Source organism: Danio rerio, chromosome 19, assembly GCF_049306965.1.
Source record: "Danio rerio strain Tuebingen ecotype United States chromosome 19, GRCz12tu, whole genome shotgun sequence".
In the NCBI taxonomy this organism is placed as follows: domain Eukaryota; kingdom Metazoa; phylum Chordata; class Actinopteri; order Cypriniformes; family Danionidae; genus Danio; species Danio rerio.
The window spans coordinates 37,403,517-37,418,598 of NC_133194.1; the positions used below are offsets into that span (position 1 = coordinate 37,403,517).

The 15,082-nt window shown below is 37.9% G+C and overlaps 2 protein-coding genes across 5 annotated transcripts in view; one reads left to right on the top strand and one right to left on the bottom strand.

The window, feature by feature from the left end:
- Nucleotides 1-9,904, top strand: ccn4a (cellular communication network factor 4a). 2 transcript variants are annotated; one of them, XM_073930936.1, is made up of 5 exons: nucleotides 1-242; nucleotides 2,406-2,674; nucleotides 4,253-4,507; nucleotides 4,659-4,852; nucleotides 7,460-9,904. In XM_073930936.1, exons 2-5 carry the CDS (start codon nucleotides 2,560-2,562, stop codon nucleotides 7,751-7,753), a joined length of 858 nt encoding a protein of 285 aa, XP_073787037.1. In that variant the 5' UTR covers nucleotides 1-242; nucleotides 2,406-2,559; the 3' UTR covers nucleotides 7,754-9,904.
- ndrg1a (N-myc downstream regulated 1a) overlaps nucleotides 9,832-15,082 on the bottom strand; it is a 27,577-nt gene continuing 22,326 nt past the window's right edge. For all 3 annotated transcript variants that reach the window (XM_073931204.1, NM_213348.3, NM_001128353.1), the window contains 4 exons: nucleotides 14,236-14,283; nucleotides 13,825-13,860; nucleotides 13,515-13,566; nucleotides 9,832-11,147 (listed from right to left, as the gene is read on the bottom strand). In XM_073931204.1, the coding sequence (XP_073787305.1) occupies nucleotides 10,909-11,147; nucleotides 13,515-13,566; nucleotides 13,825-13,860; nucleotides 14,236-14,283 (375 nt within the window). In that variant the 3' untranslated portion in view covers nucleotides 9,832-10,908. The remainder of the gene's footprint in view (nucleotides 11,148-13,514; nucleotides 13,567-13,824; nucleotides 13,861-14,235; nucleotides 14,284-15,082) is intronic.

Below are 15,082 nucleotides of genomic sequence, written 5' to 3' on the forward strand. Positions count from 1 at the left end.
GGTTCTGACGTCAACAGGGATGAAGAGTATGAAAACTTTCCAGTAGCTCCAGCGGTGTATAGATGTGTAAAAGTGCGCATGCCTTTGTGTGTGCGAGCGCGACTCCCATCTGATGAATGGATCCTGCTCGCGTATGGACAATTTTTTAAATCGTCTAATTCTGGATTCAATGCATTTATCAGTCGTGACCAGTGATGTCTTGGATTCTAATGTGGTCCCTACTTTCTGCTTGTGCACCACAGGTAAGAAGCAATCCTATTCATAAGAGCTATTTGTATCGTCATTACATGAAAAATCTATATTTGTCTTATGTGTTCTTTACTTAAACATTATAATACCTACGTAATTTTTATTTGTTTGTTTGTTAGTTGCTTGCAATGACTGTCTAGTTTAAACATGACATGCAGTGGAAATTATATTTGTGTGTAAGATGCTATTAATAAAATAATATATAAAATTATCTAGAACTATATTTCTATTAACAAGGTTTGTTGTCTGCGTATTACAATTAGTTTTATATGTGCATACCTGTACACTTAATATAATCTGAATATGATTCAGATTGGTTTGTATTTGATCTAACTTTGCACAAAAATCAATACACGTCTTAATTAATTATCTAAAATGCACAAAGGATTAACACTTCAATGACGGGAATTCTCAATGAATGACATCATGTTTGACTCATTTAAGGAATGTAATGACAGCATGTAATATTGGGATGTGTGAGAGTTTACTGCCGCCCTGTGGACGCAAATGAATCATTAAAACAATATTAGATTGAATCATTTGAAATTTATGAATCTTAATTCACTCCGTTATGTCTATCAACACGACAGACATTGTTTAAAACCGTCACCCAGAAGGCATACTTATCCTGCCCTAAACTTGACATAGCTGCTACTTATCTGACCCAGGCTATAAGAAGTCAGGGGGTAAAGATCCTACAGCTGTAAACAACAATCTGGATCATTTTGTTTGTCGTATGTAATTTAAAAGCATTGCAGTGTTAAGCTTTTGAAAAATATTTTAAAACAATCTAATTAATATATGTGCAAAAAAAAACTATATAGTGTAGTGTACTAGATGTATTTTAATTCTCTCTCTCTCAACAGATTTATATATTTATTTAAAAAGTATTTTAGTCACCAAACATATTTAAAAATGGAAAGATAATACAATTAAATTCAAGCAAAATATTGCAAAAAATGACAACCTACAAAATCTCAACTAAATAAAAAAAGAAAATTTGCTTCTCTTGATTTTTTTTCTCTTTTTTAAATTTGTATTTAATATTTTTTTAGAACATACATTAGGGTGTACTAGTTTTTGGATCGTTATCATAGTTTGTTTTGTTAGATAAGCTCCAGAAAACCCTTGCTACTTCACCAACGTCACTTTAGAGCTAGTATTTGAATAATTATCTAAACTAACTAGTGCAATGTTAAGAGTGATGACAAAACAGGTGATTTTGCTGACATTTTAAGATTATAAGGCTGTACAGCATGAAATGCCATCTGTTTGGAGACATTTCCCAGTTACTCTTTGTTGCAATCAGGATACCACAATAATTAACATGCAAAAGCCAAAGCAAAGCAAACACTACCAGATTACTATGTTATAAATACAGCACCACATCAGAGAGATCGACTTAGAAAGTCATTGAGTTTCCCAAGTTTGAAATTATGCATACTTTTTTTCCTTTAAGGGATTTATTATACGGTCTATGTCCCCATCTTGTGGCGGAGAGTCAAACTTCTTTGCTCTGCTCAGTATGACAAGCTGATGGATGCCGATGTGCTGTATTTCTGCAATTATGAATATTTAAAGTAGACACTGTGCTTATAAATAAACTGCAAAGTTGCAATCTAAACAACTATTATCGCATTTAAAAAGCCTCAAAAGTAGATTATGTTGTCCAACTGCTGCAATACTTGTCAATCTGTAGTGGGTTTATTGATCTGTTGTCACTCTATGTGGGCGGAGTAATACAGAAGGGTGAAGAGGCTGAGTGCTTAATATTGCACAGCTATCAGCCAATCAGATTGCAGAACTGTTGTATATATAAATTTATACTGTTGTATATTTTTTTAAAAACCTTTATACTTTCACAAAACAGATTTTATTGTCACAAAATCCTTTCCATCACAAAACAGTTACCTAATAACAACTCTTAAGCTTTTTCAGTGATTTGTATTTTTCTAAGATTAGAAAAAAAATGTGATCATAAAGGAGTATAATATATAATAAACTTTTAACTATATTAGATTACACCTACAAAAATGTTTTTTTCAGCAATTAATAAATTTCACCATTTACAGCACATAGAGAAAAATAATTTTGGTGTTGCTACAAAAGCCTAAATGCATCAGAAACATAAACCTGTTGGAACTTGTGTTTCACAGATCCATAGTGCATCTGCTCAGGATTCTTCTAACCTGCTGTCCACTGAAGAACCCATCACCCCGCAGCCCTATAATCGCAGCCAGTACTGCCAATGGCCCTGCAAATGCCCCAAAACTCCTCCCATGTGCCCGCCAGGTGTCAGTCTGCTTATGGATGGCTGCGATTGCTGCAGAGCCTGTGCCAAACAGGTCAGGGAGGCTTGCAATGAGAAAGAAAACTGTGACCATCATCGCGGCCTTTACTGTGATTACAGTGCAGACAAGCCTAGGTACGAAAAAGGAGTATGTGCGTGTAAGTGTCCTTGTACTAACACAACCTTCTCATTAACACTGTCTTCCGCTCTTAGACTAGATTACGATGAAGATTTAAAGGCTGGATTAAGGTGACAGGAAACAACCAGGAAAAGCTGAGAGGAATTATTCATCCTCTTCACCTACATTTTATACGCATTGTCTTGGTATTTTAACTAAGTTATTTGGTCACACTTTATTTTATCGGTCAGTTTGTTGAATTTAGTTACATTGCATCTACATATCAACTAATTCTCATTAGATCATAAGTAGACTGTTAGGGTTGGGGTTAGGGTTAGTGTAAGTTGACAAGTACTTGCAAAGTTTCATATGGTCAGTTTAATGTCTGTTTAGAAGCAGTATCAAGAGATATTTAGCAGACAGTCTAGTAATTCTCAAATGGACCATCAAAATTAAGTTTTACCAGTTATTTTACTATTAAAGTTAGAGATGCAGAATTTTTGGGATCAGTGGAGATCAAAATTCTTTCACAATTCTGAATAGTTAACTCAACAAAATAAAAGTAATTTACCAGAGGTACTGACAAAATTGCTAATTTTTTCAAATTAACCATTTAAAGGCCTTCAATGGTGAAAATCAACGTTTGTAAGCTGCTTGGACAGAACTGTGTGTAGTTATAGTGTGAACCAGCGACCTTCTTGCCTGTGAGGCAACAGCGCTACCCACTGCGCCACTGCGGCACCCAACACACAACCCTGGCTATAAAACCACAAACAGATGCACAGTGTCACAGAATAACAAATGAACTACTTTATGGTCATTTGTTTGAGATAATAATAGTAGACGGTATAAAAGATTTCTTAAAAATATTTGTTTTTGCTGTGAGTGCTCTGTATTGATTACCAGAAGGTTTTGAAGATTTTCTTGAATTGTTCAGTAACGACAACATTTTTAAGGGATTAGTTAAACCAAAAATATTAAATTTATCAATTAATCACACTTAAGTTGTTCCAATCATCAGAGACCTTTGTTCATGTTCATAACAAAAATTAAGATACTTTAAATGAAACCTGAGAGCTCCCTCATCCTCCATTCAGAAGACATTCAGAGTTCGTGTGACTTCAGTGGTTCAACTGTAATCATAAGGAGCCCCAAGAAAATTTTTGTGCACCAAAACATCTGTAAAACTAATTTTGTTTATCTTTTAAACAAAAAGATCTTTTAAATTTTGTTTATCTTTTGTGTACATTTACTTTAGCCAATACAACGCTTACGTGTTGCACTACTGACACTTGTGGCAAATTGTTATAATGTCCATAGTAAATGCACACCCTGACTGGTATTCCCAAGATGAACGGAGGTCTCAGGTGATTTCATCAACATGAGGTTGAGTAATTAATAACAGAATTTTCTTGTTTTTTGGCTGAACTAATCCTTTTATGGTTGCTTGTCCCAACTATACACTCTTATCCCTGTTCTTCTTGATAACTGGATTGTTTGTAGCACCACAGTGATCGTCTCATGGGTGTCTCATGAGCGGGGATTGCAATATTTTGTCGATTAACTGTGCAGCTCTACTCTTTGTCGTTGTTCAGTTCTGCCAGGCACTGGCTGTGAGCACAATGGTGTGATTTATCGCAATGGACAGAGCTTTCAGCCCAACTGCAAATATCAGTGTCTTTGTGTGAACGGGGCGATCGGGTGTGTGCCGTTGTGCAATGAGTCTCAGCCGCCCAGGGTTTGGTGCCAGAACCCGCAGAGGGTTAAAGTCCACGGCCAATGCTGTGAGCTGTGGATCTGTGATGAATCCAGAAGGGGGCGCAAGACCGCACCGCGACACACGATGGCGGGTACGATCTCTGCTCACTGATATAACTGATACACATACAGTATTTAGCAGCCAATGGTAAACCACCATTTTAGACGATGATAACATGTTTTAAAAAGTTTAACTAGGCAAGCTATCATTATTTATCATTGTGTGGTCTGCATGGTCTACAGCTCTGTCCAGCGTGAAGAAGAACTGGCATAAGAACTGTGTGGCCCAGACAACCTCTTGGAGTCCCTGCTCGAAGACCTGCGGTCGTGGCGTCTCTTTACGAATCACCAACAACAACAAAAAGTGTGAGATGGTCAACGAGAGCAGACTCTGCAACATCCGGCCCTGCAATGTGGATATCACGAAACACATCAAGGTACATCAACAACACAAGACTCGAGTTCACTGTCATATTTAAAGGGGTCATGAAATGAGAAGCCTTGATCTTTTGACATATTAGAGGTCATTGTTCAAGAAAAACATCCAGCAAATTTCAGAACTCAAAACAATTTTGTTTGTCTTTAATATAAGCTGTTTTTAGACTATCTGCCAAAACAACAGATTTGCTGTGAGTGGAGGAGAAGAGTGAAAAAAACCCAGCTGGAAATAACTCTAAAGTATGAAAGTCCACATGAACCAAAAGCTGCAACCGTTTATTATTATTTTTATTTTTTTTGTATTGTGATGCAACATCCAGCCAAAGACTGCGCTTTGAAATTCTGTCCATAAAAATTAAGAACAGAATTGGTTGATGTTGTTGTATTGATGTTGTTCTGTTGGCTTCATCGAACATGGACCTTTAGCATGCACTGGGGCGGTTTGCTGCCAAATGTGACATAGCTGGGCTGAGAGTCTGCACCTCCAAGTCTAAGGCCATGGTGCTCCACAGGAAAAAGGTGGGTTGCCATTTCCAGGTTAGGGAAAAGTCCTTACCCCAGGTGGAGGAGTTCAAGAATCTTGGGTTTTGTTCACAAGGGAGGGAAGGATGGAATGTGAGATTGACAGGCGGATTGGTGCAGCGGCAGCAGTAATGCGGTCGATATATCTATCCGTGTGGTAAAGAAAAAGCTGAGCCAAAAGGAAAAGCTCTCAATTTACTGGTTAATCTATGTTCCTACTCTCACCTATGGTCATGAGCTTTGGGTCTCGACCGAAAGGAGAAGATCTTGGGTACAAGCGTCCGAAATTAGTTTCCTTCGTAGGGTGGCAGGGCACAACCTTTTGGATAGGGTGAGGAGCTCTGACACCAGGAGCTCAAAGTAGAGCAACTGCTCCTCCACATCAAGAGAAGTGCTTACCTGGGAAGGTGTTCCAGGCATGTCCCACCTGTCGGAGGCCTTGGGGAAGACCCAGGATACGCTGGAGCGACTGTCTCTTGGCTGACCTGGGAATGACTCGGAATACACCCGAAGGAGCTGAAGGAGGTGTTTGGTGAGAGGGAAGTCTGGGTTTCTCTCCTAAGGGTGCTTTCACACCTGCCTTATTTAGTTCGGTTGAATCGCACTAGAGTTCGTTTCCCCTTTTGGTACGATTCGTTTGGGCAGGTGTGAATGCAGCAATCGTACTCGAGTGCGCACCAAAAGCGGACCAAATAAGCGTACCGAGACCTGCTTGAAGAGGTGGTCTCGGTACGCTTTCAAACAAACCCTGGAGCGGTTCGTTTGTGGTGAGAATATGATCCGTACTAAAACAGGTCCAACCGCAAAAAGTACTGCGACTTTTGGACTAATTCAGCTGCCGTAGGCCGATGCGCTGTGTATTATGGGATATGGAGGAAAAATATTTGTTGACAGTGCTTTACCAACAGAGAGAGAGAGAGGGGAAAAACATTACCTGATGGATCGTTGGTAATATTTCCGCAAGATGACCATGTCGCAGTTTAGCTAAATTAATTCACGCCTCCTCCTGAAATGACGAGCGATGCATTAAACACTGTTTTTCAGCCGCGGCTGCGCTTCATTTCTATAATGTATAGTTTGTCTAAAGCAGGGATCCAATCAGCCAGCGCAGTCGTCCCTCTAGAGTAAAAGGTTTTGTTTACTTGCGGGAGTTCACTGGCATTTTCCCGCACGTGAATTTTGACCAATCAATAAGCAGTTTAGGAAAGATGTTCAACAACATCTGGCCAATGAGAGATGTGGATTTTGTCAGATGACTGCATTTTGGTTCATTTCAACTGGTTCGGACCAAAGCCAGCAGTGTGGTGTGAAAACGACCTAAAGACGGCAGAGGATGCAACAATGTATCATTTATTGCGCTTGGTCCGGACCAAATGAAGCGAACTACAGATGTGAAAGCACTCTAAGACAGCTGCCCCCGCGAACCGGCTCCGGAAAACAGATGAAAATTAAAATACATTTTATTTATTCATGAAAATAAATAAATGAAATGTATTGTGTTGCAGTTCCTAGAGAAACTAATATTAAACAAGAAAACAGTGGGCGTGGCTTGTTTGTTCTACTGCAAGCTGATTGGACGTAGTAAAGTAGTCATTTCATTTAGAAAGATCGGGATAAGAGTTTTGGAAGAGTTGTTACAACCTGACACCTCCACCTCACCATTTCTGTTTGTTGTCAAACTGATATTTGGAGCAGCGTGGTAAAGTATGTCAGCCATGCCTAATACCTCAGACAGACAGAAAATCTGAAAATTGAACTGAAAACAAACAGGAAGTGCATTTTCCAGATTTTAATTTTAGATTACAAGGGCAAATATTTTTTCTTTCTTAATGAAATGCACAAATCTAGCAATGTAAGATAACAAAATCATATGCTTAATTTTGATTTCATTTGTACTTGAACATTGATATTGTGTTATCTTAAAATGAATATAAACATGCATGCAGAAGTTCCCATTGGTGGTCTATTCAAAAAATGTTTTGAAAAACTGCTATCCAATCCAAAAAACAGGTCACGGCCAATTTAAACATCAGTCTTGAGATGCAATATTGTTAATAAATAACCCTGTGCTGTGTCTCCACAAGCCTGGAAAGAAGTGCTTGAACATCTACAGAGCAGAGAAGCCTCAAAACTTCACCATCTCAGGCTGCACCAGCACAAACACCTACCGGCCCAAGTACTGTGGAGTGTGTACAGACGAGCGCTGCTGCATCCCCTACAAATCCAAAACTATTGAAGTCGACTTCCAGTGCCCGAACGGCCCCGGATTCACCTGGCAGGTCATGTGGATCAATGCCTGCTTCTGCAACCTGAGTTGTAAGAACCCTAATGACATATTTACTGATCTAGAACAGTACCATGAGAAGCGGGAGATCTGAAACTGCGTAGATACAGTCAATATGAAGACTTGGATTTATAAAATTGATCATATTTAACAGACAGTTGTTTTAGGGGCATTTTTCTTTATATAAGACATTTTCCTATTGGAAAAATAAAATATATGCCAGAGTAATTGGAGGTTCATTCCTCTGTGGCAACCTTTGATAAATCAGGGACTAAGCCAATGCATAGTGAGTAAGTGATATATATCCTAATTTATGTGATTATTTCATATTAATAAGTGGGTCAAAGTCGAACAAGAATTTTTAAGCATGTAATTTTTCCATGATTTACAGAAAAGACACCATCATTCAATGTAATATTAGTTTATATATAAATAAAACAGCTCTTATCAGGCACATTTAGAACAAGAATCAATATTTGATTGCATATTAAAAGACCGTAATTAGCATCATAATATCGTTCAATGTACCACAATCACTTATTATTTTATATATCAAATAAGTACAGATCAGAATGAGTGTGTTGTTTCATTTTTACATAAATATGTTACACTAAGTGGTAGTGGAATATTTCATCCACAAGTTTTATTTTTGCTAAAACTTTGTACAGTCTAAATTAATCACTTGCTGCAAATACCAAAATGGGACATCATATTTAACCATTGAAAATACACTCACTGGCCACTTTCCTAGGTACAGCTTGCTAGTACTGGGTTGGACCCCCTCTTGCCTTCAGAACTGTTTTAATCCTTTGTGGCATATATTCAAAAAGGTCCTGGAAATTCCTCTGAGATTTTAGTCCATATTGACATGATAGCATCATGAAGTTGCTGCAGATTTGTCAACTGCACATCCATGATGTGAATCTCCTGTTCTACCACATCCCAAAGATGCTCTATTGGATTGAGATCTGCTGACTGTAGAGGCCGCTTGAGTACCGTGAACTCAATGTCATGTTTAAGAAACCAGTCTGAGATGATTCGCACTTTATGACATGGCGTGTTCAGAAGTAGCCATCAGAAAATGGGTACATTGTGATCATAAAGGGATGGACATGTTCAACAACAATACTCTGGTAGGCTGTGGCGTTAATACAATGCTCAGTTGGTACTAATGAGCCCAAAGTGTGCCGAGAAAATATCCCCCTCATCATTACACCACCACCACCAGCCTGAACCATTGATACAAGGTAGGATGGATTCATGGTTTCATGTTGTTGACACCAATTTTGATCCTGCGATCCAAATTTTGCAGCAGAAATCGAGACTCATCAGACCAGGCAACGTTTTTTCTATCTTCTATTGTCAATTTTGGTGAGCCTGTGCAAACTGCAGTCTCAGTTTCCTGTTCTTAGCTGACAGGAGTGGCACCTGGTGTGGTCTTCTGCTGCTGTAGCCCATCTGCCTCAAGGTTCGATGTGTTGTGCTTTAAGAGATGCTTTTCTGCATACCTCCATTTGTAATGAGTGGTTACTTGAGTTACTGTTGCTTTTCTATCAGCTCAAACAAGTCTGGCCATTCTCCTCTGACCTCTGGCATCAAAAAGGCATTTGCACCCACAGTATTGCCGCTCACTGACATTTTCGCTTGTTCTGACCTTTCTCTGTAAAACCTAGAGATGGTTGTGCATGAAAATCCCAGAAAATCGTCAATTTCTGAAATACTCAGGCACCATCAACCAAGCCACGTTCAGTCACTTAAATCACCTTTCTTTCCCATTCTGATGCTCAGTTTGAACTGCAGCAGAGTATCTTGACCATGTCTACTTGCCTAAATGCATTGAGTTGCTGCCATGTGGTTGGCTGATTAGAAATTTGCGTTAACAAGCAGTTGGACAGGTGTACCTAATATAGTGGCCATTGGGTATATATAATCAACTTTTGACAGAGTCACAGTGACAAATTTGTTTGTAAAAATTAATAAGTAGCCCATCGAAAAAGGCAAGTTTATTGACTTCTGTAGTCAAACTACCTTAATTTATGCAAGATGTATGTGTTAATAATGTACAGTTTTTGTAATGTCTTCACATATATGCTCTTATATGACACATGTAGAATGTCATGCATATAACAGCGTTTTGTCACGTAATCGCCAAATAAACAGACAAAAAACAAATCAAGTAACCAGCTTTTTATTTTCCTTTTTTTAATAAATACAAACTGTTATTCCATTAAAAAAGCTGTGCATCAAGTTGTTTTACATCTTTACAAAGCGAGGTGCCTTACCAAGCTGCAAGCATTTGTTTTAATGTATGTGTGTGTGTGTGTGTATATATATGTGTATGTGTGTGTATGGGGAAGAGCAGGTGAGTTGCTTATATTCATCTCTTTCTCTTTCCCGGCGATCTTTCACTCTTTCAAAGCCAAAAAAAAAGAAAACAAAAAAAGCATCCAGTCCCAGTAGAGGAATCCATGGCACATTTTGTTCTGTTGTGCTTGATTGCATAGAAATCATCATCAGTCATAAAAGTTATAAACAAACAAAATATTATAATACTCATATACAGCCATTTTCTCATATTCTTATATCTACAAATTGGTTAAATTTGAACTAATCTCAAGATTCATTTGACCCCATACAAATCATTTAAAATCACTTTTAAGAAATGTCAATCACAATGTTACAAATACAACCCAAAATAACAGAACACTCCCAACATGGAAAACGCAGATCAACACTTAGGAAGGTTAGCATCATGAACAAAAAGAAAGAAAAAAAAAAAAAAAGAAATTCATCTCTACTCTGTGGTCAAACAATCCCTTCAACAAGGTCCATTCAGCATATACAGATTATACAATTAATTATGCGCTCAAACTAGCATGTAAAAGTGTGGTATAATGAGTGAAAACAAATTGCAGACTACAGATCAACAACCAAAAAAAAAAAAAAAAAAACGTGGCCATCTTACTTGGATGATGACCATCACGATGTCTCTGTGCTGCATTGCCTCTAACAACAACAACACCACCACCACCAACAAGACAGCCATTGTGCAGGGTGGAAAAAGAAAAGAAATTCTCCATCCACTCCTTCAGAAACACAGCGCTTCCCCCTGAGGAAATCTAGTCTTAAGCGCACTTTGGCGTAAATGCTCTCCGACTACTGAAATGAGAGGGAAACGGTGTGCGTGTGTGAGTTAGTGGCAGCGCAGCACAGTCAGAACTGATTGGTTTATAATGCATGTGTGTGAGTTTAACAGGACACTTCGGTGGACTTGGGGGTCTGGTCCACAGAACTGTCCATGTTGTCGGTGTGCGAGCGCCCGCGCTGGTTTTCGGAGGTGTGAGCTCGGGCTCGACCCTCGTTGGTGTGCGAGCGGCTGCGGTTGCCCTCGTTGGTGTGTGACCTGCTGCGGTTGCCGTCAAAGGAGGTGATGCTGGATCCGGATGCTGTGCGGGAGCGGACCAGGCGGGTCATACTGGCAGAGGGCACTGAGAGGGAGAGAACAGATGATTAGGACGCACGGCTTAATGATTTTAAGTTTGATTATCAATGTTTGTGTATGATGCTTAAAGGTGCAGCAGGGGATTGTCTTCAGAAGCATTTTTTGTTGTGCTGGTTGAAAGTCTCTTTACATTCCAATAGTACTGATTAAAAGTAAATAATCTAAATGTGTTTATATACATTTTTATATTCTGGGTAAGGCATAAAACTAATAAAATGTTCATCCAATTAAATATTGTTGAGCCGATAATTCCCATGATACTGATAGAGTTGCCCAAACTGTCTGTCAACAAATGTAGATTTCTACATCCACGCAACCGTTCACGCAGATCTGCCATTTGCACATGCACGCATGCCAGGATCATGATGTGCACATGAGAAGGTAAAAACTAATGCTGAATCAAAACTTTTTAAAATCCTAAATCAATATTGGAGATACTTTTGCACGCTGGAGGAAGGACGACACCATGGCTAAAGTATTTATGTTAAGACGGGTAATGTTCTGTTTTAAAACTACTTTAGCCCCCCAAAGCTGATGTAGATTGTGTTGTTATGATTGGGCTATAAGCACAGAAATGTTGTTCAGCCACTGAAATCTCTGCGAATGATACATGTGACAATTTTCAGTTTCATAAGGGACCTTTCACAGCATTATATAAAAAAACTTCATTATTGGTTTAACAACAAGACATCAGTAAACAGCGCTATATTGTCTAGCCTGCTTTACTGAGGTGAAGTTGGTTTTATATTCACTTTGGTTCATTTTTGAACAATGACAATCTGTGACACACTCTATATATTGTTTACCACTACTCTGAATATTCGCTCTAAAATAGCATGCAGGTATGGCTTAGTAATAGCTAAGTGTAATTCCTGCACCCCTCTGGCCAACCACTAAGCATACAGTAGTCGCTGGAGAACAAAACATGCGAGTAAGACCAGCGATCCTTGCATGCATGAAATATTGCACATCCTGACAAGTTTCCTCGCTACAAAACTGAAAAAAATGCTAGATATGATACATTTTTTGTTTTGAATTGTACTATTATAAAAGTACTAAAAAGTCTTGTAACTGGCAAATGACATGATCTAGTGGGTTGTCTATTGTCATCTAATGAGAGTTCGTGATTTCAGGTGGCGTGGCTTTGAATGGCAAAGGAGGGACTGTGTTTTAAAAATATACTAACAGATAGCATTTTGGTAGATTACCTACTAGACCTTAGTTGCATGCACGCAGTAGTTAACATTTGAAGTGGATAATTTTTTGTTTTAAATCTCAAAATTGTAATATGACAAGAATAGAGGTTGTTCAATGGTTTTAGGACAACTTTAAATGAAAGGTTATAATCCACTTCAAATGTTGACTAATATATAAATTATGAACTCATATTCAGATGCACTGCTGATCAAAGTTTAGGGGTTAGGATTGATTTTCTGCTCAATGTTTTGGCAGTTCTGTGTTTGAGTGGGGTATATAAGGACATTAGTATGGTAAGATCTAAATATTACAATGTTGAAACTGATTATGAGGACATGCCCCCTTATAACAACAACAAAAACAACTCCTGTATAGCAGTCCCACAACATTCTGACCATCGGTGACACTCGAATACCCTGTCAGAAAAGTCTAGTGGCTGGCAAGTACCTTTTTACAGTATAGAAAAAATTGAATTGGGATTGGGCCTAAATGACCCTGCAAGTATCGTATTTACTAAATAAAATTAATACATTTTCAATTGTGTGTTTTATTTCATCAGAGCCACATTTCGAAAAATACTTGTAAAATATGAATAGCCTTTTCCCTATGTATGTATGTATGTATGTATATATATATATAAATCTCATTCTCAAAAAAAAAAAAAAAACATAGGCCTACATTTGACAAACATTTCAGCATTAAATCACTGTTTGGGACATTTTTGCAAGAATTTTTTTTTTCAGATTAATATTTTATTTGTTCAAAAAAATATCTATAAAAATATATTTTTTATAGCAATCATAAGTTTTACAAATAAATAAAAACAGAATTTCAGAAATACAATGGTAAAACATTCAGTTTAATGAAAAGCTGTGCATCAGCAACATGGTTTTAGTATTAAAACATTAATGTATGCCTGTTTCATTATATAATGACCTGCAAAAAAGTATTACTTAAATATAGATGCGTTATGAAGGTTACACAAAGGTCAGGGTGAGAAAGTTAGATTTAAAATGAGCAAAACCACACCACTAGAGGGCAGCACAACCTAATGTATTAAGTACTAACGCTAAATTTCACAGAGGTTCAGACAAAACATGGTAAACAAGGCTTTGCTGTATGTTAAAACAGACAACATATTAAGCAAAATACTTACTGTAGCCCATGCCCTGAATGAAGTACTTGAAAGCCTCTGTTAGCTTCCCAGGCTAAAAGACAAGTAAAACCAGAAATCAGTTCATTTATCCACAAACAGCTAATCGTGTTGAAATGGAAAACAGATTTCTTAAAGCGCATGTTGTGGAACAGCTGGTGGCAACAGGTGGAAAGCCGCGTATTAGAAACTAAGAACTGTGTGCCTACGCTGCCCGTAATGAGATTAGCACCGCTTCATCCCTAATGATCATTCAACACCTTGAGCAAACTCGTAAAAGGAATCTAAATGATCATAAATGTTAGAAACACACCTGGTCGACCTGAGGCAGGCCTCCACAGTCAGCCATCTGAAGAAAGACAGAAAGAGAGTTCATTAAAATGTGAGGGAACACAAATGCGTCATTGCTAGCTTCTCATTTTTGGTTTTGCCATTCACACAGGTGTCTAAAACACCCAGTGCTCCATTAACTCCACCGCTCTCAGCACTTATCAGTGATAAATAGGTCATTTTCGGATGCCATAAAGCTAATTTCTAGTCCACCTGAGGGCGGGCAGTGGAAAATGAGGTCAGGGTTGAGCCCCGAAGCAAGCTGGTGTCCATAGCTTCTGCACTACCTGGGTAAATTAGTCACTAGATAATGCTGAGCCATGGGAATCTTATCAGTGTCCGACTTTTCCATGTGGTCTGGGCTATAAATAGCTGCTGGGTTCAATGAAATTACCTTTAGCAGTGTGGTTTTGGTCGGGTCCAGCTTTGTGTTGCACTCGACCTGAAGAGAAAACAGACATGTTCAATATTAATGCAGTCCATATTAAAAATATTTACACACTATTTACTTAAATTTTCTTCTGTCAAATAGGATATTTTGCAACTATTGACTTCCCAAGTAGGAAAAACAAGTACTATGGAAGTCAATGGTTACACGTTATTCATCGCATTGTGTTTAACAGAAGAAATAAATTCAAAAAGGTTTGAAACATGAATAATACACTTTAAATGTTCAAGCTCGCTAAAGCAGGAGGGATTCTGATTGACTGTGCAAGATCTTTCAGAAAGCAATTCCATTTGTTTGTTTCTCTCAGTTTTTAGTGTAAACATTGGTATCTTTTTAAATTTAGAGCCATCTTTAACTCAATATTAATCATTTTAATTGCAGTTATCTGAATTTGAGTGATTTAGTTAAGACTGTTACCCTGATGAAGACAGCTCTCTGCCAAAACAGTTTTTTAAGGATTAGCCATGTGAAAGACTTTCATTTTTTCCCCCACATTCAAGTGCCTTGGTCTGATTTTTGCTGTCTATTCTGATGAATCCCTTACCCAAAGATCACTGACACATTATTTAAGCTACCCCTGAGCATTTTTTGTTTGATTTTGGATAATTAGAAAGAATTTTAATTGTTGTTTGACTTGATCTTTCACTAAATTAAGTGATACATTAAACATTTGGTTTTATTTGCTGTGATTTTGGTTCAGTTCATATTTTGATGGTGTTATTTCTAGAGGTTTAATAATATTTTAAATTAGTTTTTTATATTTTGTTTAAAAATATTAGTAATACCATGTTTT